Source organism: Astatotilapia calliptera, chromosome 1, assembly GCF_900246225.1.
Source record: "Astatotilapia calliptera chromosome 1, fAstCal1.2, whole genome shotgun sequence".
In the NCBI taxonomy this organism is placed as follows: Eukaryota; Metazoa; Chordata; class Actinopteri; order Cichliformes; family Cichlidae; genus Astatotilapia; species Astatotilapia calliptera.
The window spans coordinates 25,432,477-25,460,127 of record NC_039302.1 but is presented as its reverse complement, the minus strand read 5'-3'; the positions used below and the strand labels follow the sequence as shown (position 1 = coordinate 25,460,127).

Below are 27,651 nucleotides of genomic sequence, written 5' to 3'. Positions count from 1 at the left end.
TTTATCAACAAGCGTTTTCTGGGAATGGAGTACTTGGGAGGAAATCTGAGAGCATCCACTGCTGCTGTACTATCCTGCTGCTTCAGGTGCTGATCTGACACCACATGACAGCAAAATTATATAGGACTGAAATGTTACCTAGATAGGCTATAAAATCTTTGTACTTAAAGTATGCACTGGACCAGTAATAGACATATAATGTAGCTATTAAAGTTTGCTTTTTGTATAGAGTGAGCCTTTATGATGTCTCAGGTTTTACATTTAAACAAACACAAGTTATTTAAAATGTCTGTACATTTATACAGTTAAAAGCATACAAAATTGTACATACAAAATACAGTCAATTAATGTTTCTTATACACGTACAAACAAAATAATCACACAGCCTTCTGGAGCACAAAAAATGCCCTGCATCTGATATAAACAGCTCAGAATTCTTATTCTTGCACACACTGAAACAAATTTATTTTTTACATGATAACAATCTGATGAAATATAATTGAAAATATTTGACATGTAAGAACATACATGCAAAACAAGCATCTACAAAAATAACCCTACAAAAATATCGACAGAAGCCAGCTACCATGTCACACAAATGATTGCCTCCACGTTCCTTAAAGCTCTCCGTGTTGCCTGCACCTGCAAAGAAATCTAAACACTGAGTAATTCTAAACAACTGAATCTGCAAACAGATATCACAAAAATCAAAAGTAGCACTGTGAGTTACGGAGCCTAGCAACTTTGTTTCAAGGATAAAAATGCCTCTTTCCTGTGCACGTACAGTCCCCAGACATCTCAGACAATCAGTATATCTCGCTGAGAACATAAATGTATTTCCAAAACACAAACATTAACCTATTTCATGGAGCAGCACATAAAGCTTAAAAAAAAAAAAAAAAAACAGAACAAAAAAAAAAAATCCCTTTCCTGTTTTTGTTCTGTTTGACAATTAGTAATTTCAGTCCTGTCTACGACAAGCCAAAAGTGCACATCTGCTTCAGTTATATGTGTTTTCCAGTCAGGAAGAAGAGCGGCCGGTCCTCTTTGGCATTGGCAGTCTGGAACTCATCACTGAGCCTAAACCTCCACTCTTCTTCCAGCTCCAACCTGCCCACCGTCTCCCTCAGCGAGCTACGATCTGCGCTGATGACACACAGAGTTGCACCTAAAGCAAGCAGACAGGAGGGAGAGCGACACTCTTTAACAACAGTGACACAGAGCAAGAAATAATTACAACAACGAGAGCATGGCTTCACCTTTTTGAAGTACTTTCCTGATCTTTATTCCCTTTTTTTCTTTGATCAATATAAAGTGATAACTACTGACTAATTTGCTCTTATTTTGTGGGACTTAATGTAAATTATAACTGTTCTAGCTTTACTGGTATTTGTTTACTTAAGTAGAAGTGAAGAAGATTGCTGGTCTGATATTCAGAATGATATCAATCCGCTCCAAATTCTACACTGCACACTGCTTTGACTTCTTCTTAAATGAGTCACCTGTAACAGACATGCTTATTGTCTACATTTGGTCTGCTGCTGCACCTTTAAGGAAGGTGAACTTCTTGAGGAACCCGGGAGTCACAAAGGAGTCTGCAAAACAAAGGAGGAGGCCGCTGAACAGCAACCCTGCTGTACTGATGTTCACAGAATGAGGTCTGGAACTCACAAAACACACAGTCACCTACAGGAAGCAAGAAGATTAGAGTCTTTATGAAGTGTATGTTGAAATATAATATTAGATATTATGATATTATGATATTAGAATTTCTTATTTGTGTAATTTCTTTTTAAAACCATGTCTACATGTATGTGTAGATGTGGAGTGTGTGTGTCTGTATACCTCAGGTCCCAGGTTAAGGTAGCAGTCCACAGACAGTACAGGGTGCGTGTAGTTCTTGGTGCTGAGTGGAAACAGTTTATGGCTGTTGTGCTGGAGATATTTTTCCAGAAGGAGCTGAGCTGGTGTAGCCAAGAAAAGGTGCTTACTGTCTGGGGCACAGATGTACTGTGAGGGGCTCACAGAGGTGGGAACATCTGTCATCTGGAGACAAAATTCTTTGCTTATTAACAATAGCTTGTGAAAGTAATACGTTTTTTTTTATGTAATTGCAGAATGACAAGGAAAAAAATATCAATGACTATCTGTTGCCCAGTTTATGATTGCTAGTTTATGTTTTGATTTTGCTGACTGTGGACGATACCTTTGTCTTGATAATAAATGTTCTGTATCCTCCAATGGCGATCTGCTTCTTCATGACACTGAAGTTGTTGAACCTGCAGACAAGCAGCCCGGCACTGTGCAGCCTCAGAGTGAAATCGACGTCATGACAGGTGAAGCGGTTCTGGTCATACTGGACATTCTGACTCCGGTCAACATTGAGGAGGAAGAAGTCATGGAGATGACCTCGAGAGAAGGGTTCCCGCAGTACATTACCTGGTTTAATACAAAGGGAAAAAAGTTACCATAAATATTATTTGAAGGCACAAACAACTTATTTTAAATAGTTGCTTTTTTATGTGAAAAAAATAATCTCTGATCAGTAAGTTTGTTTGCAGGATTAAGTTAGAAAAATGCGGGGAAATAATGGAAGCAACTGTGATTTGTTTTCTTATAAACAATCTGCTACACCTGCTTTTGGTGAGGTAAAATACATCAAGTAAAGTTGGGTGCACCCATTGACCTTTACCCCTTCTTCTCTTTTTACTTTATTTTCAGTTGTTTAAGAGAGACCAAGAACCTGTAATGTACTGCAAATTGGCAGATATTATAAAGTTTAATTATTTATTATGAAAAGAATATTTTTCAATGAAGAAAAATTGATTTTTGCATGTATATAATATCAGTTATAGCGCTTAGAAAAAAAAAAAAAGAAATTGCCAAAAATCAGTATCAGCTGGTCATAGGAAAAAAAATCAGAAAAAAGAAAATATTACAGTCGGTGCATCTCTACTGCTATGGTCACCACTGACCTGTCAGCGCACGGCTGCTCCACTTCCTGATGCCACATAGACCATAGTAAGATAGGTCTGGACAGGCCTCCATGTGCTGTAGCACCTGTTTCAGTGACACAGCGTGCTCTAGTGGGCCACTAAGTAAAACAGAAATCAAACACTGGTTGTGTTAAATCAAACCAGAAAATAAAACAACAAACAACAAGTCCTTTAACTCATACAATGAATTATGTTGTAAATAATCTGTCACTATGTACTTGCGTGCTTCTAGGTCTACTGTGTTCCACATAACACAGGAGTCATCAGCCAGGATGATGAAAGGCCAGACATCACCTGCTGGACCCCCTCCCTCCAAACGTCGGCTGCGTTCCAGCTCCAAGTTGTGATAGGAAAGCTCTTTAATCAGGAAGTGAGCAGCACCTGCGAGTTGGTTAAAAAAAACTTTAAAACTTGGGTTGACTGTCGCTGAGAATACTTGGAGGCTTGGTGGTTCAATCCCTGGCTGCTCCAGTCTGCATGCTAAGGTATTCTTGGGTAAGATAGCAACCCCAAGTTGCTCGCCATGCATCCGTATGAATGCTATAGATTAAGAGCACTTGGGCCTAGAAAAAAGGGCTTGTGTGAAGCTGTGTCAATGGGTGAATGAGGCAAGTCGCATAAAGTGCTTTAAGTGCTCAAGCTGAGTAGAAAGCAGCTATATAAGAATAAGTCCACCAAAATGGTGATGAAGAAGACACTTTTGACTACAGCCTTATTCCATAAGAAGTCCCCACAGTTGATTGATCTGCATCATAGATTTTACACAGCATGGGCTTCATCATCCAGGATAAAATCCTCCCATTTATTGGGGGTAAACTAACTGTCGACCCTCCAGATTATGGAAGACTATGGATAACAGTTTACTTATTACTAACATGAGTAAAATACCTATTCCAGCACCATTGAAGACAGTGGGCAGCACCAGCATGATGTGGTTGGGCCAGTACTTTTTGTAGACGGCCATCTCATATTCTTTGACCACCAGGATATGCAGATGAGAGGCTCCATCCATGGCGTGGTACAGGTTAAACAGACCGTGCTCGTGACGGCCGGTGGTTGGGGTGAAGATTGGACTCTTGATGCAGTCTGGGCTCTGGGAAAGAAGGGGGAAAATAAATAAAATAAAAATAATGCTAATAAAAAGAAAATTGTTATTTTTAACGTGAATTTCATTAATAAAATTCTGTATTACTATGTGGAAAAATAAATTAAAATAATGCATGCAGGCTATACTAACAGCGTCCTCAGGATACCCCAGGATTTTATTAAAAAAATATATAGATTATGTTGAATTTAAACTCTATTTAAAGTCCAGGAAATAGTCACAGATCAGAGCATTTCTGACTGATGCAAGAAACAAATCTTGTAATTTCAAACAATACTTTCTCAAACCCGAATCTTTTGTTTGCATAATTTTGTGAAAACAAATAAGAACTGCTGGGCTGGTGGGACAATTTTAGCAATTGCTAAGCTAATTGCACCACCTAGTGGAACCACCTGGGTGTTGCACTGTGGCAAACCCCACAAATCTGTTCACAGAAATAGTCAACAAAAACAGCGGATGAAAATGTTCATGGAAGCAGATAAGGCAAAGAATTCCTTTTAAATCTTGACACACAAAACTTCTTCTTCTAAATTCTACTTCTCTATTATAATTACCACCTTTTTCTTGATGTGAGGTGAACAGAAAGGGGAACATTTATTTTCAATGATCAAGTTAAATGATCAAGAACACACCCAGTCAGAAGTGAGCGGCAGCCGCATGCTCTCCAGTTGGCCTCCGGGTTGGCTGAAGCTGAAGTATTGCTCTTTAGACTTTGGGATGATGAAGTAGAGCTGGATCTCTTCCCCAAGCAGTAGATGAGTGAATGTGAAAGCATGCAGTGTTGACTCGCACATCTAAATTATGAGTAGAGACAACTGTCATGTTCACATGTCAAAGACAGTTTGAGTGCGATTTTTTAACTCTGTCTGCTTGCATGTACTGTCCTGACCTGGTATCTAGAGTTGAAGCCCAGGTATTGATGACACTGTTCGCAGTGATGATATGTGTTGTAGGCTGCATACTTAGACAACTTTATCCTAGCTGTCCGCCGACGTAGGTACACATCTTCCTGTCGCACAGGATTTCCTGGAGAACAAACAACCAAAGGCAGATAAGGACCAAAAAACAAAATACAAAAGTAACAGGTAGCACAGCTACAGGTAATATTCATACTATGCACATATAGTTTTGGCTTTGTGTTAATATATTGATAAATAGATCAAGTTTTTTCCAGCTTTACTTACCTTCAGAGTTCGGTTTATATCCAGGGCAGTATATGGTGCTGATGTCATCATATTTGGAGTCGTGGATGGTGTAGTCGAAAGGCATCGTCCTCGCAATCTCTGGGTTGGGCCAGGGAGCACTGGCTGGATGGTACTGCACTTCCTCTGTCTGGGAATCTGAAGATACAAAACATTTACAAATGAATACATTGAAAACAGGTTTATGTACAATCTGTACTGATTACTTAATAAATACTGACAGATATGATTTTATGATCCAAGCAGCGGCAAAAACAGTAACATAAGAATCTAAAAACTGGTGAAAGCTACAGGAAATGCACTGACTGCAGTTGATGTCTTCTTCATCGTAGATATCCACCTCCATCAGTCTGATCAGCATGCGCGACAGAATGCCCAGGAAGTGCAGGTATGCTCCTGTCTTACCCACCTGATGTCGGTAAACAACAAAGATAAAATAATGTGAATATAAAGTACAACATATGCTCGAGTTTGAATAAAACGAATAAAAACAGAACTCACCTGTGGGGGGCCACTGAGCAGCAACCTGCGAGGGTGGAAGTTGTCACTTCGGCCTTCTGTGCGATTGCTGCTGTCCATGTGGCACGAGCGAGGGACCGTCCACTGACGATAATAAAGTGACTGCTCTGTACATGTCATCATTTTACTCAGTAAAGGCCTGCACACAAAATACAAGATTGGTTGTATATATTTTGACTCACAAAATATTACTGTGGAATATTTTTTAGACTCTTTCACTTTCAGTATCGCTGTTCTATATGCTCAATGTTCATATGAAAAACATGGAAATATACGCACATATGTGTTATAAATTGTTGTATATGTCCCCTACCTGAAACTGCTTGCCCATGCAACAGACATGTGTGGCAGGAATGAAGTACATCGTGGAAGCCCGCTGCTGTCACTTGCAGTGATGACGTTGTAGAGGGCACGAGGCAGGAGCACAGAAGGTGGCCGACTCGCTCCCCGTGCCCAGGAGCAGCTCGGATCAGGCGAGGAGGCTCGCGGAGAGGACGAGCCCGATGATGTTGATTTAGAGCGTATTTGCATCTGGGAAAGTAACGGTTGTTGTGGGGGCATTTGAAGGTAAGGTTGAGAATTTGTTTGAGATAACAGCTGAATTTGAGTCTGGGACTGCAGCTGGGAGATCTGCTGAGACTGCGAATAACATGGAGCATAAGGTTGCGTTTGGGATTCTGGTGCAGTTTGGGGACATGGAAAAGACTGAGAGGAGCACTGTGGCTGAAGATGAGTCTGTGACTGTGAGGAAGACTGTGGGGCATCCAAGGCCACCTTCTCAACACTTGGAGAGGTGGCGCTTTGAGCAGGGTTAAGATCCAGAGCTCCACTATCTGGGCATGCCTGGAGTGGCTGGCTGGGCTCCCCTGAAAATACCAGGAAGAAGAAAATATATAGCATGTTTTCTTTAAAAAAAAAAAAAAGAAGCATTTATCATTTTCCCAAACAAAATGAGTTTATCTATCTCTTTAGATATGAAATATAGTTTTTGTGAAATCTTACCATTATCTTGTCCTTCCTCCTCTTCGTTGTCAGTACTACTGAGTTTTTCAGCATCGCTTTCGAGCAGGTCACTTCCTGATCCAAGGTTTTGTGGTGGTCGTGACTCTTTCTTCACTAGATAAGCAGCCAGTCCCAACTCTTGTTCAAGCGTGGTACGCTGTAGGTATGAGCAGCTTATCACTCGAAGGTCACAGTACTTTAGGGACCTGTTGAAAGAACGACCCCTTTGTTTAAACTCAAAATTACAACTATGACAGCTTTTTTGGCTGTGATGCAAGAAAATGTGGGGTTATACCTTTTTAATCTGTCAAGGCCAAAACAGAAAGTAACACTAACACTAGAACAAAGGTAAATACTGTCATGTGAAAAATCAGGGAGGGATGAATAAAATTCAAGTAAGCATACCTGGGAAGTGACTCTCCTAATGGCTCAGCCCCTGAAAGGATCAGGATGCAAGGGAGGGCTTCCAGCTCCAAGTAGGTACAAGGAACCCAGTCAGCATCCTGGATCTTCAACCATTTCTACATGAAACAGAAGGACAAATCAGACTACATGCAGCTTTCAAAGTATCTGAGAATCTTTTGTAGTTCTCTGCAGGTGAAATCATATATAACATATTTCTGAAGAATTACTACCCCACCTTGATCTGATCTGTAAAGGACTGTCCAATACTCAGAGCTTGCTTGGGATTCCCCAGTATTATTTCGAAATTCTCCTCCAAACCCAGCTGCTTCCTCACTCTGGACAGCCGTTGGTGGGCCCACGCTGCCAGAGCCAAAGAGGGGATTCGCACTAGTACCATGTGACCATGATGGGCCGGACACTGCTGTGCAGCATTGACCAGTGACTGTACAATTTCCATGGTCTCCACTGAAGTGTGTTTTTGGAGATTGTGGGAACGGTTGAACCTTCCAGACACAGCCATCAGAGCAACACAGTAGTGCTGGATCAAAACTGTGGTCCGGATCACAGCACTGTGCAGCTTTGGAAACCTGGAAATCAGAGACAGAAAGATCATAAAGCCTTCTTGCTGTGTTCTTGATATCATTTTAAAACTCCTTTTTTAATCATACAGTGTTTATGTTGATTTAACACATGTGAGTGCACAACCTTTCTTCCAAGGTAGCTGCCATGCTTTCAAATGAGGAATCATAACGCATCAGAGGCAGGCTGTTCCCTGAATGAGTCGACTCCAAAAGCTCTGACACACCAAAGTACCGTGTCCTCTCATGATACAGGTCCACATCCTGTATACACACAGCCAACAGATTTAGCCACTTGTGTGAACATATAGGCATTGCTAGTCTAAAAATGTTACACTAAAAGAGAGTACCAATCACATAGAAAATTAAATCTTACATTACTAAATGCAGACGGCCAGTGGATCTCGTTGTAGGGACTGATGCGGGTGCATTGTGTCTGAAGAGCAAAGGGAAACGAAGTGACGTGCAGAATCAGGATGTTTGTAGCATCTCTGACTTGTCGGGAGTTTAACAGTTGGTCCACAAGACCCAAACCACTATCTGAGCTGCTGTAGGTTGCACTGAGAGTGTTAAAGAGGGACAAAAGGGAAGAGATCCAAAGAGACTGAGTAAACACACTCGATTTGCTCTTGTTGTACCAGTTCTGATACTGTTAAAACAATGACAACTGAAAACAATAATCATTACATTTTTCTTTTTACTTTGCACACAAACCTGCTAATATCCCAGTGGGCATGGTCGTGGACCAGGATGTAAAGTGTGTACGAGTTACTGTGTGCTTCCCGGATCAGGCTGTCAATACGTGCCTGAGCGCTGTGGTCCATCTTGACCACATAACGTTCAGCCTCTCTGTGAGAAACACATGCCTGGTCTAAACTGCCAAGCTCCTGCAGAACACCTGACAAATACAGAGGAAAACACAATATATATAGGAATAAACACATTAATTCAGATTCTTTTGATTAATGAAGAACCATGAACACGATTGCTGGCAAAAGACTTATGTGACTAACCAGAACTCCAGAGGTGGAGAATAGTCTGCTGAAATGTAACCTCAGAGGGCGGTACAAGGATGAGGAAGCTGACCCTGTCAAAGGAGCCAAGGTCCAGGTTCTGTGTGCTGGAGTCGGCTATAGCACAAACATGGGACAACAGCTTTCTAGCCACTGCCAGCTGGATGGGACGCACCTCTCGCCAATCAACAGAGTATTCTACACAAATACAAAAACAAATTTTAGGCCATGTCACTTGACTCTGATGTATCCACTTACTGTATCCACTAAGTCATGTGTGCTTTACCTGAACAGGTGTCTTTGGGACCTGAAGCTGTGTCTTTTGGGCTGTCTTTTGAAAGGTGTGCATGTGAGTCCTTTGGACTGTGTGTGACTATGGGACTTTTATTACTCCTCTCCTCAGCTGATTCTTGGCAGCTAGATAAAGGAGATGGCTCACTGCTGTCCAGAATGGCATTGTCCAGAAGGGAATCTATATCACCATCTGCAAAACATAAAGCCGCACAACAAGTTAGGAAACAATCACTAAAACAGAGCAACAGGTCACAGATAGAGAGACACACCTTGTCCGAGGGAATTGCAGTAGTGGATGAGTTCTTGTGCAACACCAGTGGAGAGCTGATGGGCAATTTCTTTCAGACCCTGACTGGGAGAGAACATACTCTCTGCCAAGGCACGACACTGGTGCTTACCTACAATACAATACAATACAATAAAATACACAAAGACGATAAAGACCACATTTTTCACATACAGTATAAAAGGCATACATTAAAAATACAGATCCCACCTGTAACTACCACACAGGACTGTGTTTCCTGTCCTGGAGCAGTGACAATGATGACCACATAGTTGGTGTTTTCAAGCCGTCCTTCCATTAACCTGCTGAAAGTTAGGTGGAGGCCTTGAGTCAAAGATCCTACATCCTTCCCCAACACTACCACGCCCTCACCATAAGATGATGCAGCCAGCTGGGCAAGCCAGGGAAGCTGGCTGGGGGTCAAGGGTTGTGGGCTTTGTGAGGGCAAAGACAGATACTGGGGGAGCCCAGGCAATACAGGGGGGATCTGGAGACAGAGTAAGACGAAAACTTTGTTAATTTATTGTCATTATGTTTTCTCTCTTTTTTCTCAAATATTTTGCATGAAAAAGTTATTAATATTTGCTTCACTGTACTAAACAGCTGAAAAGAAAGCTGTGGTGTTATGAAGTGTTTAAAAAGCCCTGTAGATATGTACCTTAAAGTCTCCTAAATTCAAATATAGATGTATAAAATTTTTTTTATTTTTTATTTTATTTCTTGCAGCATCTGACCTCTATGCCATAGTGCCTCCCTGGGGTTCCAGTTGTTTGAGGTTGATGGTACTGTCTGATCTCACTGAGGTGGGACTCCCTCCAGGATCTCATGAATATTTGTTCCAAGTCCTCAACCAGAGGCACCTGGTCAGACCCTTGGAAATAGAGGTGAGAAACAAAACTTAACATTTATTCATTTAAAACAGTTTAGCAAGTAAAAAAGCCACAGTTTTGATGAACTGTTTACTACAACAGCGTGTTTCTGAAATAAAGATTGCATACTTACCAAGCTGAACAAGGTAATAGACAGTGAGCAGAATCTGCATCTCAGTGGACAGTGGTTGAATGGGTGATGGCCCATAGTGCTGGTAGACTCTGGGTAGTGTTTGTGAGCTCAGATAACAGCTCTGAAGTAGAGAACTGACAAGTACATCACTTACATTGCCAGTCAGCTGAGGAAGAGGGCCATGACCTGCACACATTAAAAGCAGTGCACAGATAAAATAAAGAAAAATATAGACATAACGGGGAATGAGGGAGAATGAAACTCAGCTGGAAATAGGATGGAAAAAAATGTAATTCAGTTTTATTTAGATACAATTCACAACAGTTGTCTCAGGTTGCTTGATATTGTAGTGAAAAACCCAACAATATTAGAAAGAAACTTCAAAAACAAATCCCCCTATGAGCAATCACAGGAAGGAAAAACTCCTTTTTAACAGGAAGTAAACTCCAGCAGAAAAAGTCTCAGGGAGGGGCAGCTGTCCAGAGAAGAGCTCAGACAGAGACAGGACAAAAGACAGAGCCAGAGTATAATCTCTGAATGGTTTAATACAGTAGTGGTGTATAAACACAAAGAGGGTTTATGATGAGTGAAGTGCTGGGAAGTCCCCCAGTACCCAAAGCTTATTGCAGCATAACTAAGGGATGGTTCAGGGTCACAACTATAAGTTTTATCAAAAAGGAAAGTTTTAAGACTCATCTTAAAAGTAGAGAGGGTATCTGGATCAACTGAAGATGTTTCAGGGTGTTTTTAGAGCAACCTGATAATCATGAATTACAATAGCCCTACACAGAAGTAATGAATGCATGAAGAAAGATTTTTAGGGTCGAGTACAATAACCTCAGTTTTGTAATAATTTATAATTAGTAAAATAAAGGTCTTATGAGTCTTTATGTCTTAAAGGCTTGTATGTATGTAAAAAAGTAAGCATTTTCTGAAGTAATACATTAACAGACAAATGCAAATGAATAAAGTTGTTGGTGCAGAAAAGGCAAAAACTGAATGCAAGAAAAAAGGAAAAAAGAGACATAGGTGACCTATGTATTTGTATTTTTCTTCAGTTAACACAGTGAAGTCTGTAAGCTGGTTTAGGCAGGCACCTCGTACTCTTTGGCCTCACACAGACTAAACTGGACCAATTTATCTATTTACATAGCAGACTCTCTCACCTCTACCTCGGGCATGTCAATACTGGTGTTGTCCTGCATCACCGCCTGTTATTTCAACTAATTTACTGCTCCAGCACCCACAAGAAGGCTCCAGCTGTTGATTCATCATACTTAACTCACAACCTCAGTCTTACTTTTTGGCAGACTGGAAGACTTGGATGGAAATACTGTGACGGAAGGAACCAAATATTTAAAAAACAACAGGTGGTAAGATGTTGGCTGGCGTGGTGAAGGGCAGATAGGTTAGGAAAATTTAGTGAAAACACAAAGTTAAGTTTACAGAAAACAGAAAGGGGCTAAAAGGGTGGAGGGGAGGCTGACCAACACCATCAGGTGTTGGCTGGGCTCTGATCCACGAGGAGGGGCAAGCTAAACTAGCCTTTGACTAAAAATAACTCACCCGTAAGAAAAGCTGAGTTCAGCTGAATGGAAAATTATGATGAAATACAAGCTGGATGTGGACTGTCACAAATCCAAATAATCTTGTGAAACCTAACAGCATGTTCTCTTACTCAAGTGCAACACATTCCTAATCCATGAGTCCGCGAGGACCTGCTTGGGTCTGAGTGACATTGATTGCATCATCAGAGGTAAGCTCCTTGCAGACATCTGCATGTCCTCCAGTTTATTGTGACACTGCAGTACCTACACTACAAGGACACCAGCATATCATTTTATCCAGGCAGACTAAAATAAATAATATAGGAACTACCACACATTCATGGCATCCACAGTTGACCAAGTGTGAGCACAATTCCAGCCTTAGTAAGGTAGAGTAGCTCTCACTCAAATTTCTAACCTTTGAAAATGACAGGTTGCAGTCTGCAGGTTTGCAGCAGCTGATCCGGAACTATTACTGGCACCTCTGGAGGAGAAAGCGGTGTTGAGATCCACTGTGATGAACCCTGTTGGGCTGTAGTCTCTGCATACAGAAGGAAAATACAAATATTTAGACAGAAAAACACACAAGAAGATCATACAACACACAACTGTCTTGTTGATACGTTTATAGAGTCATAGTAGAAGTAAAATATAGTCTTTTTTTCCTGATTGTACCTGCTCTGGAGCCGTTGGTGGCGACAGAGGACACTGATAAAGTTGATGAGGCCAATGAAGATGGTGGCGTTTTCGCTGTGCTCTCAGGCAGACTGCTGGTAGACGATTCAGGTGACCAGCCCTTGTGCCTCTTTTTGGGAGGCCCAGTATTTACATGTACCCCTGAAAGATGAATAAAAAGAAAAAGAAAAAGCTTATTGAGCTTGACACACTCAACTGGAATATAATTAGATTTAAATCTTTAAATTGCACCATTTCTCATTTTTTCCAGATGCGCAAACTCTACTTCTCCTGCATGTTTTGACAGTTAATTTGTTAAATTAGATTTTTTTCTACAACTCAGGTTGTTTTAGGATTGATTTTCTGTAAAACATCGAGTAATCTTGGTCAACAAACCAACAGAACATCTGTGATTTTGGTTAATCCAACAAAAAAAAGAAAAGGAAAAAGAATTGCATCTTAGTCATGCATCAACCTGTCTTTTCCTCTTCAGTTTCTGTTGTAATACTGTAATATGGGGGACACATAAAAGGCCCACTTGTTAAAAGGACCATGAAAAAACAACACTGACAGGAAGGAAGCTTTTCAATAAGAGAGAAAGCAGGAAAAAGAAGATGAGACGGGGTATTTTACAACCTTGGTTTATAGAGGTGACAGACTGAAGCAGAGGGCGGGAGAAAGACAGACAGAAAAAGGGGATGTAGAAATTTAGTGCCTGAAGTGCTGGCAAATGAAAGCAGGGAAAACAAAAGACATCCCTCTGCAGACAATGCAGCTGGCTGGCGTCTGTATAGCAGGGGTGTTATAACACACACACACACACACACACACACACACTCACACACAGTGTTTTGACTAATGGAGGCAGGAGCTCTGCTTTGAGAGGTGAGAGGACCCTTGGGAGGGGGTCAGTGACAATAGACACAAAACTCACTGTGTTTACATGCACACAGAAGCCAAGAGATCAGGTTAAAACAGCAAATTAAAAAAATTCTGCAACACATTACATAAGCTGTGTATGCAACTACTTTATGAGATATTAGATTTGTAGCATAACCAAAACCCCTTTAAACAAAATATCATCTGTAAGCCTTTAAACCAACTGGAATAAACTGCAGAAGTCACCGGAGTGCACAGTGTACCTGTAGCTGAGGGTCTTCCAGGCCCTGACTGATTTAAAGGCGGCTGAGTGTTGGAGGGAACAGCCTGGTTGTCATTTATCAGAGTGTGGGAGACGTCAGCTGTTTGTGCCTCCGTATGTGAAGCTGCCATTAGCAGAGACAAAGAACAAAGTTGAGTCAAAATAATCAACAGTAATGAATGAAACTTTTCATTGAAACTATTTCTGTAATAATTGCATTCACTCTTCACTTTTGCTCATTTAAGCAAAATACAGATTGTCTGTTTACAAATTTTTGACGTGCCAATAACCCTGAGCAGCCTTGTGTTTAAATAAGACATTAAATCTTTTTTAATACAAACAAAAAATGATGACAAAAAACCAAAAAGGAACCCAAGAATCAACTTGTCTTTCCTGGAGCTTATCTCTGTATTGTTTGTTACCTGATGGCTGGCTCAATGCTTGATTTGGCGGCTGTTCATCTGGTGTCGATTGGCCTTCTGAGAGGGTGGGTCCCAACTGTCTCATCCTGCCATCTGATATGGAAAAAAATATCACCACTGAGACAGAAACGCAGCAACAAGCTGCTGTAACGGCTAGCTTTAAATGTGTGTATGCATCAATGTGCAGGTGTGCGAGGTTCATGGGAAGACAAAGTGTTCCAGTCATGGTCTGAAAGTTCAGCAAAGTTATCCAGACGGCATAATAATAATGGCATCCTTCTTAAAACTGGGCTCAGGGAGGAAGGCATACTAATAAGCAGTCAGTGAGAGTTACAAGCGCATCAGAAAACCATGTAGCAGAAAAGATTAAAAACAGTATCGAGTAAAAACGCGACGGTCCTGGAGACGTTTGTGGGGAACGATGACGATAACTTACTTAACCAGCCAAACACATGAACTTCCGTCACTGGGTTTAACCTAGTTTGGTTTATTATTAAACAATAAGCAAATAGGAAAAGAGCTTCATCCATGAGAACAACATATATATTCCACACTTCTTAATATCAACACTCCTTCGTGCTTTGAAAACGAGCATTAAGAGATTTCTTGACTGGTAATATTGCAGCAATACATACCCCGAGCTCCGATTTTTGTTTTTAAAATAAGTCTCACATTTTACTCCTAAACTTCAGGATTAACAAATCATGAAAAAACACAAGCGCTTTCACTTCATAAAAGTTCATCAGTAAACTATTATGCCTCTGTCTACAGTCTACGCTCTCCAGTATGACCTCTCACTTGCACTTATGGCTTTACTACTTATTCACTTGGTTGGGAATACATGAGCCAAAGATTCTACACAATGGATAATTATTTTGAATATGATTTGCTTTTGGATGTTAAATGAATAAAAATAAAAAAAACACAATGCTGTATATGTACATGACTAAGCTACAGCATTAGCTGTGAGAGTTTAGTCATTGTTTACACTAAAACAAGCATTGGGTGTTTTGTTTTTTTTGTCCTAACAATGCTAACTGAAATATACAGAGAAGGATTTTCAAAATAAAATCAGACCTTGAGACCTTCTCATAAAGTTAATTAATCTGTCAATGAAACCATCATTTAGTGGCAATGTTTTTCATTCCCTGTCTTTAATTTGAGCGGAGTAGTAAAAAAAAAAAAAAAAAAAAACATATCAAGAGCAATTTATTTTATTCAATGGACTACTACCTGTTTAAAAATAAATACAAAAGACCACAAATTAAAACAGCAGAGAGCACCTTTTATCTTTACTGCATCATGATGCTTTTAACAGTCCACTTTTTATTCTGAGCACTTATGTTTAAGAGGGGATAGGGCTCATCTATAAACTGCTGGAAAATGGTAAACTATATTTCAAGGCAGATCTAGGTTCTGCCCCGTGCTTTATGTTTTTCTTTATGTGAATCCTATTTAATGCAGAAGATGGACACCAGTAATTGCTGAATCTAAATCTGATCAAAGACAAATGTTTCTTGAAAAAAGACGTTTATGCACATCTGTGACCTACAGTGTTTAGTCACTACAATTGAATAAATCGGTGTTTGTGCTACAATCAGGAAGTCAACTTAACTGTCTGACTACATTAACATGTGTGCACCTCTTACCATTTCCCCTCCAACAGATGGGAGCTCCTCTGACGAGCAAGCCCTGGCTGTTTCGGTACAGATAGTACTTCAAGTGCTTCTGTTTCTTGGGCTGGGTGTTGAGCTTCAGGTTAATGTGATTGGAGAACTCTGTGAAATAGCGGAAACCTTTCTCTCCACAGCCCATACAGTTTCCTGAGAAACCTGTTGGGGGTACCAAAATGAAAAAAAATTATTACAATAAAAAGTATAGAAAATAAAAAGTATTTTTTGCGTATCCCTACATTCACACAACTGAATGGCACAAATGCACTCTTTATTTTCCTCTTTCAGCTGATTTTTTGTTAACAACAATTTCCTGTTTCAGTCTTCTCCCTCACCCAACAGTGCGTAACGACCCCGTTCGTCTGGCAGGAAGCGGCGGTCCACAGCGCAGACCAGCAGGTTCTCAGGAAGAGAAGGAGACTTTACTCCAACCAACATGAACCCAGGGGGTACATCCAAGGGATCAGAAGCAAGGGAGGACAAGCGAAGGTCCTTGCCTGCTTGACAAAAGCCTGTGGAGTGGAAAATCAGGACAGAAAAGTGCTTTTCAGTAAATGAAAGGGCAGTGTGCCTTGTGATTGACAGTCCAGGGTGTAACCTGCGCTTCATCCGATGACAGCTGGAACAGATTCTGCACACACACATCCCTTAATTGGATAAGTGGTCAAGAAAATTAATTAATGAGTAGTACATTTTTATTGTATTTATTTTTATTAAAGAGTGAATACAAAATGAGACACAGAAGACAGCTCAACTCAAGAGTAGGTACAAATCCTGATTTTTTCTCCATTACTTCACCCATCATGTACAACGCATTCACAGAGGACGTAACGCCTAAAAGGTACATCTCCTTGTCACTGTTCCAGCTCCGAATCCTATTTATAGTCACTATCTTGCACATGTATTCCTGAGAGTGTATGTTTATTGGTTTTATATGGTGTTTATGTGTATGTATACAAACCGTCAGTGGTGCAGCATCCCTCAGGTGGGGGCTTCATCTGGTAGGGTATCGGAGGACTATTAGACTCTGAGCCATCTTCATCTGTTTAGCATGTTTGAAGCACAACCAAAATCTTTACATTTTCAGCATAAAAAACGTGACAGGAAAATAAAAACTAAAGAAACTGAGATTCAGCTGAACATCAGAAAGTCATCAAACCCTTGTGTTGTTCAAAATATCATTTCTCATGACCATCCATAAAACCCACCGTCACGTGCCAGTGGCTGCTCTGTCTCAAGGTATAACTGTGAGAAGACAGGTCGGGGTATTATCGTGTCCGACCTCAGTGAAGCCTCAATGGAGTTATGGAGGACCTCCTCAAAACGTGTGGTCCGCAGCTGGCCTGCATAAGAGTTCCCCATTGATGTCCTGTAAAAACAAAGTGACCTTATCTTGTGATGGACAGTACAGGACAATTTGTCCATGCTAATGGTATTTTTTTTAGTTACTTTAGAAAAAGAAACTGCAAGATGGGAAAAAGACCACATAGAAGTTCTGTGATGTTTGTGGTTTCTATGGAAGATGATTTCAGAGGAAGAGGATTTCAGGACTTCTTAAAAAAATAGCTACCGGTATGTTATATTTTTTTTAATCTTTGGTCCAGGTGCATGTTTCAAGCACACACAAAGCCTACAAAGGTGACATTCAAGTCTTATTTATCATAAATAGTTAAAAGGCCTCCTTTTAAGGTAGAATTGATTTTGAAGTAGCACACACACACACACACACACACACACACACACACACAAATAATCAGAAACACATCTAGTCACAAAGAAGCACAGGGAGAAACACACACACACACACACACACACACATGCGCACACACGTCTAAACAGTGGTTACTGGTGGATGGAATCTGTCCAGACAGCATGATATAAAATCAGCTGCTCTGACAGTGTCAGGGCACCCTGACCTAGACGCTACTCCCTCCCTCTGTTTTTCTCCTTTCTGCTCTAGTGCATCTCTCTCTCGCTCTCTCTCCGCTCTCTCCCTGCTTCGTTTCGCTTCTCTACTCTAAAACAGATGAGTCTGTTTTTCTTTTTTTTTTTTTTTAAAAAAAAGTCAATTACATAATAATACAAAATGTAATAAAACACTGAGTATTTTCATAAAAGACTTCTGTCAGAACCAAATGTGCTGCAGAGAGAACAAACTGATTCAACACAGGGGGAGAAAAAAAAAAAAAACAAGAAAAAAACAAGGCTGAACAGTAAACACCAACTTAATCCCCCTCCTCCAAACCTCTGAGTGCTCATATACTAGCTGCTACAAGCACAGACCCACACAAGCTGCACATTACTGACTGGCAAACCTGGGTACACGAACCAAATAGTCAGAAACCTGAAGGGTAGATTAATTTCTTTTTAAAGGCTTGCATGTCAGATTACAGCCTTAAAGCTGAGTAAGTACCTTACACTATGGTTCTCTAAACCATGAGGCTCATGTACAAAATCTTTAAAAGCCAAAATATGACATCCAGTTTTAAATATCGTGGTATATGGATTAATGAGTAACAGATGTTAGTTTTCGGTCTCAGTTTTCTGTAATTTCAGCTTAAACAAATCGTCTTTAACTTAAACTGACATGAACTGCCATTTATAATAAAAACTGCTGTATTCATTTACTTAACTGACCTTTAAAGAGTTTAATATCTTTACAAAAGTTAAACCTGGTTAAACTTTTCCCTAAACATCTATCTATCTATCTATCTATCTATCTATCTATCTATTACTGGGACAAGTCTTCTCTTGATTTCAGTTTTATTTTCTCATCTTGAAACACTTGTTGGAAAGAGACACACGTCCTCTCTCTCACATTTCCCATACACATACCTTACCAGTCAACCTTCTGCTTCCACACTTTCATATGTAAAGTAGCAGAGCTGGCTTTTAATGCCTTGCACCGTCTTGTAGAGAGCAGAAGACAAAAAGCCCTGTCATAACACAGTCGGGACTGAGAGGAAGTAATCACACCTTCTACCAAAGCGCAGTCTGATCTTTTTACAACCACAGAAAGAGACTGTGGGGAGGGAAATGGAAGGGAAAGCAGATTAAAGCAGAGAGGTGTACTCCACCTTTTACTGAATCTTAACCAAAATCCTAAACTTCAAATAGGCAAATGCTGTCAATCTAAGGAAACAGAATTGGCTTTCCCTTGAGCTGTGTGGTGTGGTTTTGTAGCTACTTGTTAATAAAAAGTGGTTCCTTGTGCTATCACTTCAAAGAGAGATTTTCTTCACATATTGTTATGGGACACTCTCAAAGCATACAAAGCACTGACAGTAATCTTCTTCTGGGACTTGTATTGTTCAATAAAAATGCCCTCATCTTTAATCTCTAGCTGCACAACTAAGGAGGAAGACATGATGCAGATTCTTTACTTAAGTAAAAGTGCCAACACAATGCAAAATCTTGCTAAGAATTAGCAGGAACATTACTGCAGCATTAATGCATTTTACTGTTGTAGATGCTTTTGTTTCAGCCACTTTTGATCAAGCTGCATACTTTTCAGTATAGCAATGCATCACATGCTAGAAGATCATTGAATGTTTGTAAAAAGAGTACCAAATATCTCTAAACAGTCCCCTTTTTATTAGCTCAGAAACATTTTGTTGTCACGATTTTGTGACAATGCAGTTTACAGTTGCAAAAGGGAGTTTATCGTAGTTTCTATATAAAAAGGAATAAATACATTTCTTAATGGGATGAGGAAACCTCATCTTTGAAGCTGTTTCTGAAATGTACTCGAGTATGAGTGTAAAATACCTAGGTAAAGGACAAATAGTCTAGTGCTATTTATTCAGTTACATTCTATTATATTACTTCTGTACTCTTACTGTTATAGGTCCTAAATTAATTCTTTTTACTACATGTTCCAAGCAAAACAGAGATCACTTACACATGAAGGAAGACATGCAGCCGAGATGACAGAAATTATCTCTGAACTAAAACTTTTAAGGAAGCTTTGTTGATCTTTTCTCCTCCCATCTCCCCCACCTTCCTCTCTCCTTGGCATGGAAGTGGGAGATCCTTTCAAGTCACCACCACCCCCCACCACCCTTCCCTTCTTCTCTTTCTGCCTCTGTTTCACCCTGGGGAGAGAGGCACTATTGTGGTGGTTTATGACCTCTTGGACCCTGTTCCCACTGCTGGCTTCAAACACAGCACCTCACACATACAAACCTGCAGTTAGGATCCTCCCAAAGCTCTGAGCACCACGCAATCCACACACTGCACTTTGCCACCAGTACATTTATATTGAGAACTTCAACACTTTTAAATAAATGGATGTAGCTGCCTTTAAATAACAAATGAAGAAGATGAGCTCGATTTGTTTATTTTCTTTTTTTAATGAAAAAAAACAACAACAACAACAACACACAGCACACATCTCGTGAGTCCCTACTTGCTAATATATGCAAACTTTCATGCACATGCTGACTTTTGAGGGCATGGATGAATTTGATTGAGAGACGTCTCATGACCGTGAGGTCAAAGGGGGGTTTAGATAACAATGTTTAGCTAAGGCTTTGATGTGGCTTATACTTCTTATACACATATGCACAAACATGCACAGTCACACACACACGCACATGTAGGCACTCGCGCATGCTCTCTCATAGGCTCTAGCTCAGCTGACACAAAAGGCTTGTCTTGAGGGGTGAAAGGTCATCCCGGGGAGGTCAGATAAGAACCCCAGGCTCTTTCTCCGTTGGCCAGGCACACATACCAGCCACACACAAACACATGCAGTAGCTTTTCTTTCTTTATGTTCAGTCAGACATGAAGGGTTGCAGTCTCCACACACCGCAAATATACAGCCATAAATCTTTGACTTCAGAGGACATTATATTAATGTACATTACCTTTCTGAAGACTAACTCTAAATTCAACTTTTAATTGCCTAACTGGAACCTAACCTTGAAACATGTCCTCAGCTTTATATTTAATTATTTACCTCATGGATTTGAAAAAAAAAAAGTGTTCCTAGAAGTAAGACATAGCCAAACACATACGATACCATTACATAACAGTTCCTGTTAATGATCCTGTTAACACTGTTGGTCATATACATATATTCAGCTAATTGTGCATGTGACTGTGTGAGAGAGATAAGACGATAAGGCAAAGGAATGTCGAGCACGGTCAGCTGGTCAGTACAGCATGTCTTTCGGCACCAAACAGCAGAAATGGAAAAGAAAAAAAAGCCTCCAGCTTTGCAGATGCTCTGTGAGCACTGAGCCAAAGCCTGCCACATATGTAAGGGGAAGTCAATAATACACACACAAAAACACACAAGCGGACCTTTTGATAGGTCCATAACTGACCACTGACCCACAGTAAATGCTTTCATTCACACTTTGCTCAGCTGACACTGAATCGATGGTAAGGGAGCCAACTGGCCAACTGGTCAGGCAACTCTTCAGCCAGCCATTCAAGCAGCCATCCACACATTGCACTGGGAAGCCACTCAGCCAACCACTCGCCTTTGCCAACACAAAGATATCCAATCACTGAAAATCAGCGATTTTTCACTGATGTTTCTTTCTGAGCATGCCTACATGTACATCAATTTTATAATAAAACACAACATTGCATCTGACAACATACAGTACACAATACATCTGTTGGAGTTTGTGCACAAAAATAAATAGCTGGAAGGGACTACAAAGCTCCAACTCCCTGAATTTTCAGTGTCTGCTACGCCTGCTGCTTCGCTATCTCACTCAGCGTCCTTCAGCAGTTTTTGTTTCTTCTGTTCTCTCTATCATGCATGACTCCAGGGAAACTTGTGTTGTCTACATGCATGCAAAATCAGTATGAACCTGCACCTTACGATGTAAAACAGTTTAGCTGCAGGATGGCTTACAACGTGACTAAAAAGGGTCTCATTACCCAAATATTATTTGTGTTATTTACTCTGTATCAAAAATTGAGTTTAGCTACACATTACACCTAACATGAAATAAATTTTCATGACACAAAAAGATTGATGTACAGGCTGTAACCACTGTGTTTAAGGACCTAATAGAAGAGAAAAATAGGCAATTTTCAAGACAACACATGATCTGTTGACACATCTACATAGATAATAAACAAAGTAACATAACAGGAGTATAAATGTCTCAACAAGTAGGCATCATTATTAGTTCATCTTACAAACTGCAGCCCAAATTAAACTTTATTTAATTAGTCAAACTAACCTTATGAGAAACTTTTTCATTACGTTGGTACAGTAGGAGATGGGGACAAACTAACAAACTATCTGCACTAGCAAACATAACTAATCCTGTAAAATAGTCAGATGTCTATTCATATTAATGTACAGAATTCACCTGCTTGCTGCTACTACTGCACATTCACCCAATGTATATACTAATATATATATATATATATATATATATATATGTTCTTCCGCTGCCAACCTAAATCCTATGTTACATAGACAGCTGTCCCTCACTATTAAATAAATACAAACGTAAAAGGTTAAAGGCACATACACCACGGGGGTTTCAAGCAAACAGTCAAGACACAGCGCCACAGCTCATACCCACTCTGCTCGCAGTGATCACTACAACATCATCTACAACCGAGCTGGCAGAGAATGTTTTTCATCAGCAAGAAACCCAAAAAGATAATGTGTCATGCCTACAGAAATTACACCAAAAAATGAACTGGCTACTGGGCGCACTTACCTCTACGATTCAGCGAGAAAAATCGAGCAACTACTCTTCAAGAAAAGCCTGCAAGCTGATCTGGTGTTGTGTCACCATGTCTCCGGTGCGAGAGACTACAGCGGGACTGATCGCGCGTGTCATCACCTCTGATCCTCCGCGTGGAAAGGTCCCCCCTCCCCCTCTCTCCTCAACAATGGTACAGTCCGACTGCGAGCGCTTGCCTTTTTTTTTTTTTTAAACCCTAATTCATGTATCTTTTTCTTCAAAAGCAACAAGATACCATTGCTCTGTTACTGTATTATTATTATTATTATTATTATTATTATTATTATAAGGAGCGGACAACAGTAAAGCTGTGGGGATTTTTTTTTGCAAAAGTTATTTGTCACACAATGAGCTCCCCTGAAAAAAAAGAAAATGGTTCAAAATGTTTAGATGGGAATTTTTTCCCCCTCGTTCTCTCTTTCTCCTAGCTAGCGATTAAATAATTAGTCAGCCTTGTAAACATTTCGACAACCAATGAATCATCTCTGAAGTTTCAAAGAAAAAAAACAAACAACCCAAATTTACACTAAAAAAAAAATAGAATCGTGGTGATAAAGAAAATACTCCAATGGTACAGCCATGCAAAGTGAACAAGGAAGAGACTGAATGGTTTTTACCTCAATTAACCCCCTTTCGCCTCAAAGTTTTTACCCGCTTTTGAGAGAATCAGACCTCAAGGGAAAGAAAATTATGAAACAGGATAAAACGGTTGAGAAAATGGATTCAGTTGAGCACGAAAAATCGTCTCTCCTGTATTAGGAAGAATTTAGTGGACCAATGACTGTGCCAACGAAAACACAAAAAGCAAGTAGATGCATATCTATTATAGGTACTGCTATTTATTTGATGCTTCAAGACTCTTTAATTCACCAAAAATATCAACGTTTGACATCTCAATGAATCACATTACTTTGATTATTAACGTCAGTTTTCACGACATGGTGCTGCAATTGGTCACTAGGACATAGTCAAAATTACATTTTCTCAAGAATATGTATGCTGGTTCTAGAGCAGGGGTGCCCAATCCCGGTCCTCGAGAGCTACCGTCCTGCAGCTTTTAGATGCATCCTTCTTCCCACACACCCGAATCAAATGAATGGCTTGTTATCAGGCCTTTGCCAAACATGATGGCATGCTGAAGAGGTAATCAAACCATTTGATTCAGCTGTGTTGGAGTAGGGATGCATCTAAAAGCTGCAGGATAGTAGCTCTCGAGGACTGGGATTGGGCAGCCCTGTTCTAGAGGTTAGAATAAAAAACGACATTAGGCTCCAAAAAATTACTGCATTTTTTAGATTCACTGTCATTCGCATATAATTTTACACTAAACACTCCGCAAAACCCTTAACCGTGTCTCAGATAAATTCACTAAAAGAAGTCTACCTTTTAGGCGTTCAGCATCTTGCTCCTCAAAACTTTAATGTGGAGGCCTGGGGATCGAACCACCTACCTTCTGATTAGTAATTTAATCGCTCCTGAGCCACTGCAAAAAATAAGCTTCCCCGATAAATAACGTTCCTTTATTAGTTTGAAAAAAAAAAAGCGCAAATGCAAAAGTGTACTACTTACACCTAACTTTCTTCTCTTACAGTTCGGCTATTGAACGTTAACGTTTGAGGCTCACACAGCAGTCATTTGATAGATCTCTGTCGCCCTCCAGTGGAATAAAAATGAGCTTATAGTGTGAAGCATGAGAGGACCCAGGAATACTGCTAATAATGCACGTTAATCAAAGATGATTGGAACTGTGTTTTTTAAACATACTCATATTTATCTCAAAATAAATAATAAAATAAAAACCACATCGTACAGCCAGTGAATGAAACAAATGCTCCAGATTTTAAATTTCCTGCAGTTGAATATTGCTTGTTTCCTTTAAACAAGTGAAGTAAGTGAGTATGATGTGCAGGAAAAAAAAAAAGAACTCTGTTCTGAGAGTAAAAAAAGAAAACTGTGCATCAGGTGACCACTCTCTTTGCTTTCATCAACATGGGTAGTAGTGTCCATGTGGGAAAAGAGCATGCCAAACAAAAGAAAACCCACCTACACAGCAGCACAAATACTCATTTCTCATTCATCATTATTCCCCCACCATATTCCCCTATGACACATTAAGTCTCGGCGCTTAAGAAGTAAAACTTCATGTGACAGAAGTAATATTTTTATTTGTCTCATAAGGATAGCTTTGTTGGTCCCATAGAACCCATTTAGGGAGCACAGTCACAGCAAATGCAGCTGTGGCTGTGTTATGCTGTAGATAGGAGCTTGAATCAGTCCTTTGGGTGCTGCTGCATTGGGGTGTCATTTTTGTTTCTAAGTTTTGCACAGAATTTCTATCAGTAACAGCTTAGAGGCAGGTCTTATGTAAATAATTCTAAAAACAATATCAAATCTAAAAATGTACAAATATTTGTATATCTCAGGTGCAAATGCAAACGTTATGCATTCTTCATGTGACAAATAAATCTAGATCATATCATACCTCAATCACTTTTGTGAAATATTAATTTATCATTTGGTATAACAGATGAAATAAATGCCATATTACACACCAACCTCAAAATGAAAGTCAGTGGTGTGATTCATTTGCTAAAATAATGTGCAGGGATACTTAAAAAAATCCAGATATTTGTAAAAGACATAAAAATTTTCCCATGTTATCCTCCCTGCTGATTACAGTTTATATTTTGTCACAGGGATTCTCATACTTCATCGTTCTACTACCCCAACTGGGCAGTGCCAATCTGTACAGTGGCATAACCATGCCACGCCAACACAACATCCCCTGATGGGAGAACAGGTGTTGGACAGGGTCCAGTGGAGCAGAGCGAAGTGGGCTGCCATGATATATCAGATGAACCGGCCAGCACCGACTCCTCTGGCCCCAGGGAGGGGGACCCGGCCATTTATTAAGTGTGTGTCTGTGTGTTTGTGTGTGTAGAGGTCCTGTGAGGGCAGCAGCGGTACAACAATGAAACCCAACAAAAATGATTGGGACCCAAAGCTGCTACAGGGAACCAGGCTGAGCTGGGAAAGCCCTTAAGAAAAACTATAAAGGCTTCCTTGAAGCAATTAATAATTTTATAAGACAAAAAGGAGACATTTTATTGATAGTAAAAGAGAAGAAGTCACATTAAAAGGCTCTAGACTTTCTGTCAGCACTGTCTGACAGATACACGACAAATTATGCTTTAACATTAACTCAGTAAATGAAACATCCAAATTTAATTGATTTTGTTTTCTTTTTAAATTTTGGGTGGCCTTAAAACAGACTCCCCACTAACTTGTACTTTGTGACTCAGACCTTAAGAAACTGGTTTATTGGATTTTTGAGATCAGTTTCTCAAGTCCCTTTACTGCTAATTTTACAGCCAAAATGACACTAGGTATGATGATTTGCTAAGTCGCTGTGGAGCCATATTGGCCTAGGCAAGGCTTGTAGTTCCTGTTAATGGGTTGAATATAATATTTTATGTCCCGTTGCTATAGCCACGGTGCTTAACTTGTGATGTAAAAATAGTCAGGCCCATTCATTTTAGTATAAATACTTCACTTCGCTTCACAGACTGAGCTGTATGTAAAACATGTCTATTTGAATGTGCCCTAGCAGAGGGAAAAGGTATTGCTACTTTACACATAATGACGGCCCAGGTCGTTTGGTTGAGAATAATGGTGGTTTCGCTGTAAAGCATATCACTCTCATTAGGTTTTTACACACTGGTCGTGCCTAACTGGAGATGCACTTGTCTGGATACACACACACACACACATACATGCTTGCATGCACACATAGACTACACCCTCACAAACACACACACACACACACACACACACTCATATCCATCTCTAAAGTCATTAAATCCCTTTGAAAAGAGGCCTCATTTGAGAGAAGCAATAAAATTTTTAATCATTTTATTACCAAAAGAGTATTTAACAAGTGGGTAATGAAACGCCAAAGGCAGGTTAGCTGAGTTTAACCTTCATAGAGGAAGCCATGTATCACATGCTGCCCCCAGGCATGGTGGGACAGAAATGTCATCCTCCATTATCCACCATACCTGAAGTGTGGCTTTGCGCGGCTGGCAGGCAGGCGTCTCGCTCTGCAAGGCAAGGCTGACGGGAAATTAGGGGGAATTCAATTAATGGACGTTTTTTACGCACCAGGGAGAGGGCACAGCTGCACACACACCTTAATGCGTGATGCACACACAGTGTAAGAAAGGTAACACATCTGCGAATGCACATACACATATCTCCAAGCATATCCTACATGTCCCGCACAGCGAGGGGCAGCTGATGGGACAGGAGGAGCAGGTGAAAAGCATGTTCTTTCCCCAGTTACCGGTCACCATCTCTCTTTGGTGCTCTCCTCACTTTGTCACATCTACTCTCTTAACTTTTTGTCTTCTTTTTTCTGGATGTATGAAGTCAGCTGTGTTGAGTCTTGCATTCTCTCAGTCTTCTTCAGGATAGTATAGCAGGGTCGCTCCATCGCTTTCCCTCAGTGGGTCAGTTAAGGAGAAAATGAGGCAGAGGGGGACACTTACTGTCTGTCACCATAAAAGAACCATACCTACTTACCTGCTCCCAGTAGCTCATATAAAACACTGTTAAACTGCGGTGCAGGGTAAATTGTGGCTTTGTGTGCACGCCCACTTCCAAGAGCGCATGTGAAAGAGGATGAGAGTATGGCAGGAGAACAAAAAAGGGAGGGACACATCATTCAGTAAATGCACCTGTTCAAGAATCGTAGTTATTTATTTATTATTTTCCTGAAAAGCAATCATCAAACAAGTTTTTAAGGGAGGGGAAACACACCAGCCACCTCTGGAAGAACCAAATATAGCTCCTTACATTACATCTTCCAATTCATTTGACATGCAGGAATAATTTATGGTTGATAACAAAAATACTCTATTTTCAATAACAAGCTTCTGTGGTACTTAGAGGGACTGGCCCCCAAAGTTAATTGAAAAGTGTCCTGGCCCTCATTTGCATAAGAAACACATTTAAAGGTGAAAAATTATAAATAAATATGCGGCCACCTGTGAAATATGGCTTTTGGC

General features: G+C 40.2%; 1 protein-coding gene across 7 annotated transcripts; it reads right to left on the bottom strand.

The window, feature by feature from the left end:
• Nucleotides 1-928: 928 nt before the first annotated feature.
• Nucleotides 929-24,214, bottom strand: greb1 (growth regulating estrogen receptor binding 1). Of its 7 annotated transcripts, none has more exons than XM_026171562.1 (34): nt 24,155-24,214; nt 17,069-17,229; nt 16,822-16,902; nt 16,196-16,372; nt 15,837-16,019; nt 14,188-14,280; nt 13,767-13,889; nt 12,625-12,786; nt 12,368-12,490; nt 10,403-10,588; nt 10,135-10,271; nt 9,611-9,887; nt 9,384-9,512; nt 9,107-9,304; nt 8,821-9,018; nt 8,522-8,705; nt 8,184-8,367; nt 7,935-8,071; nt 7,465-7,816; nt 7,230-7,345; nt 6,825-7,030; nt 6,136-6,688; nt 5,805-5,961; nt 5,610-5,712; nt 5,286-5,441; nt 4,991-5,127; nt 4,734-4,895; nt 3,885-4,089; nt 3,215-3,377; nt 2,976-3,094; nt 2,207-2,439; nt 1,846-2,046; nt 1,548-1,686; nt 929-1,168 (listed from the first exon to the last, which is right to left on the bottom strand). In XM_026171562.1, the coding sequence occupies exons 2-34, from the start codon at nt 17,220-17,222 to the stop codon at nt 1,005-1,007; spliced, it is 5,892 nt and encodes a 1,963-aa protein (XP_026027347.1). In that variant the 5' UTR covers nt 17,223-17,229; nt 24,155-24,214; the 3' UTR covers nt 929-1,004. The 7 variants fall into 7 exon arrangements, with proteins under 7 accessions (XP_026027347.1, XP_026027356.1, XP_026027371.1 ...); XM_026171571.1 differs by lacking the exon at nt 24,155-24,214 and adding an exon at nt 24,036-24,103; XM_026171586.1 differs by lacking the exon at nt 24,155-24,214 and adding an exon at nt 23,969-23,991.
• Nucleotides 24,215-27,651: the final 3,437 nt, after the last annotated feature.

Excerpts from the sequence above, each read along its gene's own strand:
- greb1 (XM_026171562.1), bottom strand. The coding sequence starts at position 17,222 with ATGGGGAACTCTTATGCAGGCCAGCTGCGGACCACACGTTTTGAGGAG. Across the intron at positions 10,589-12,367 it reads GCAACCTGTCATTTTCAAAG|GTCATGGCCCTCTTCCTCAG; the intron begins GTTAGAAATTTG and ends TAATGTGTGCAG. Across the intron at positions 5,128-5,285 it reads ATATAAACCGAACTCTGAAG|GAAATCCTGTGCGACAGGAA; the intron begins GTAAGTAAAGCT and ends TTTGTTCTCCAG.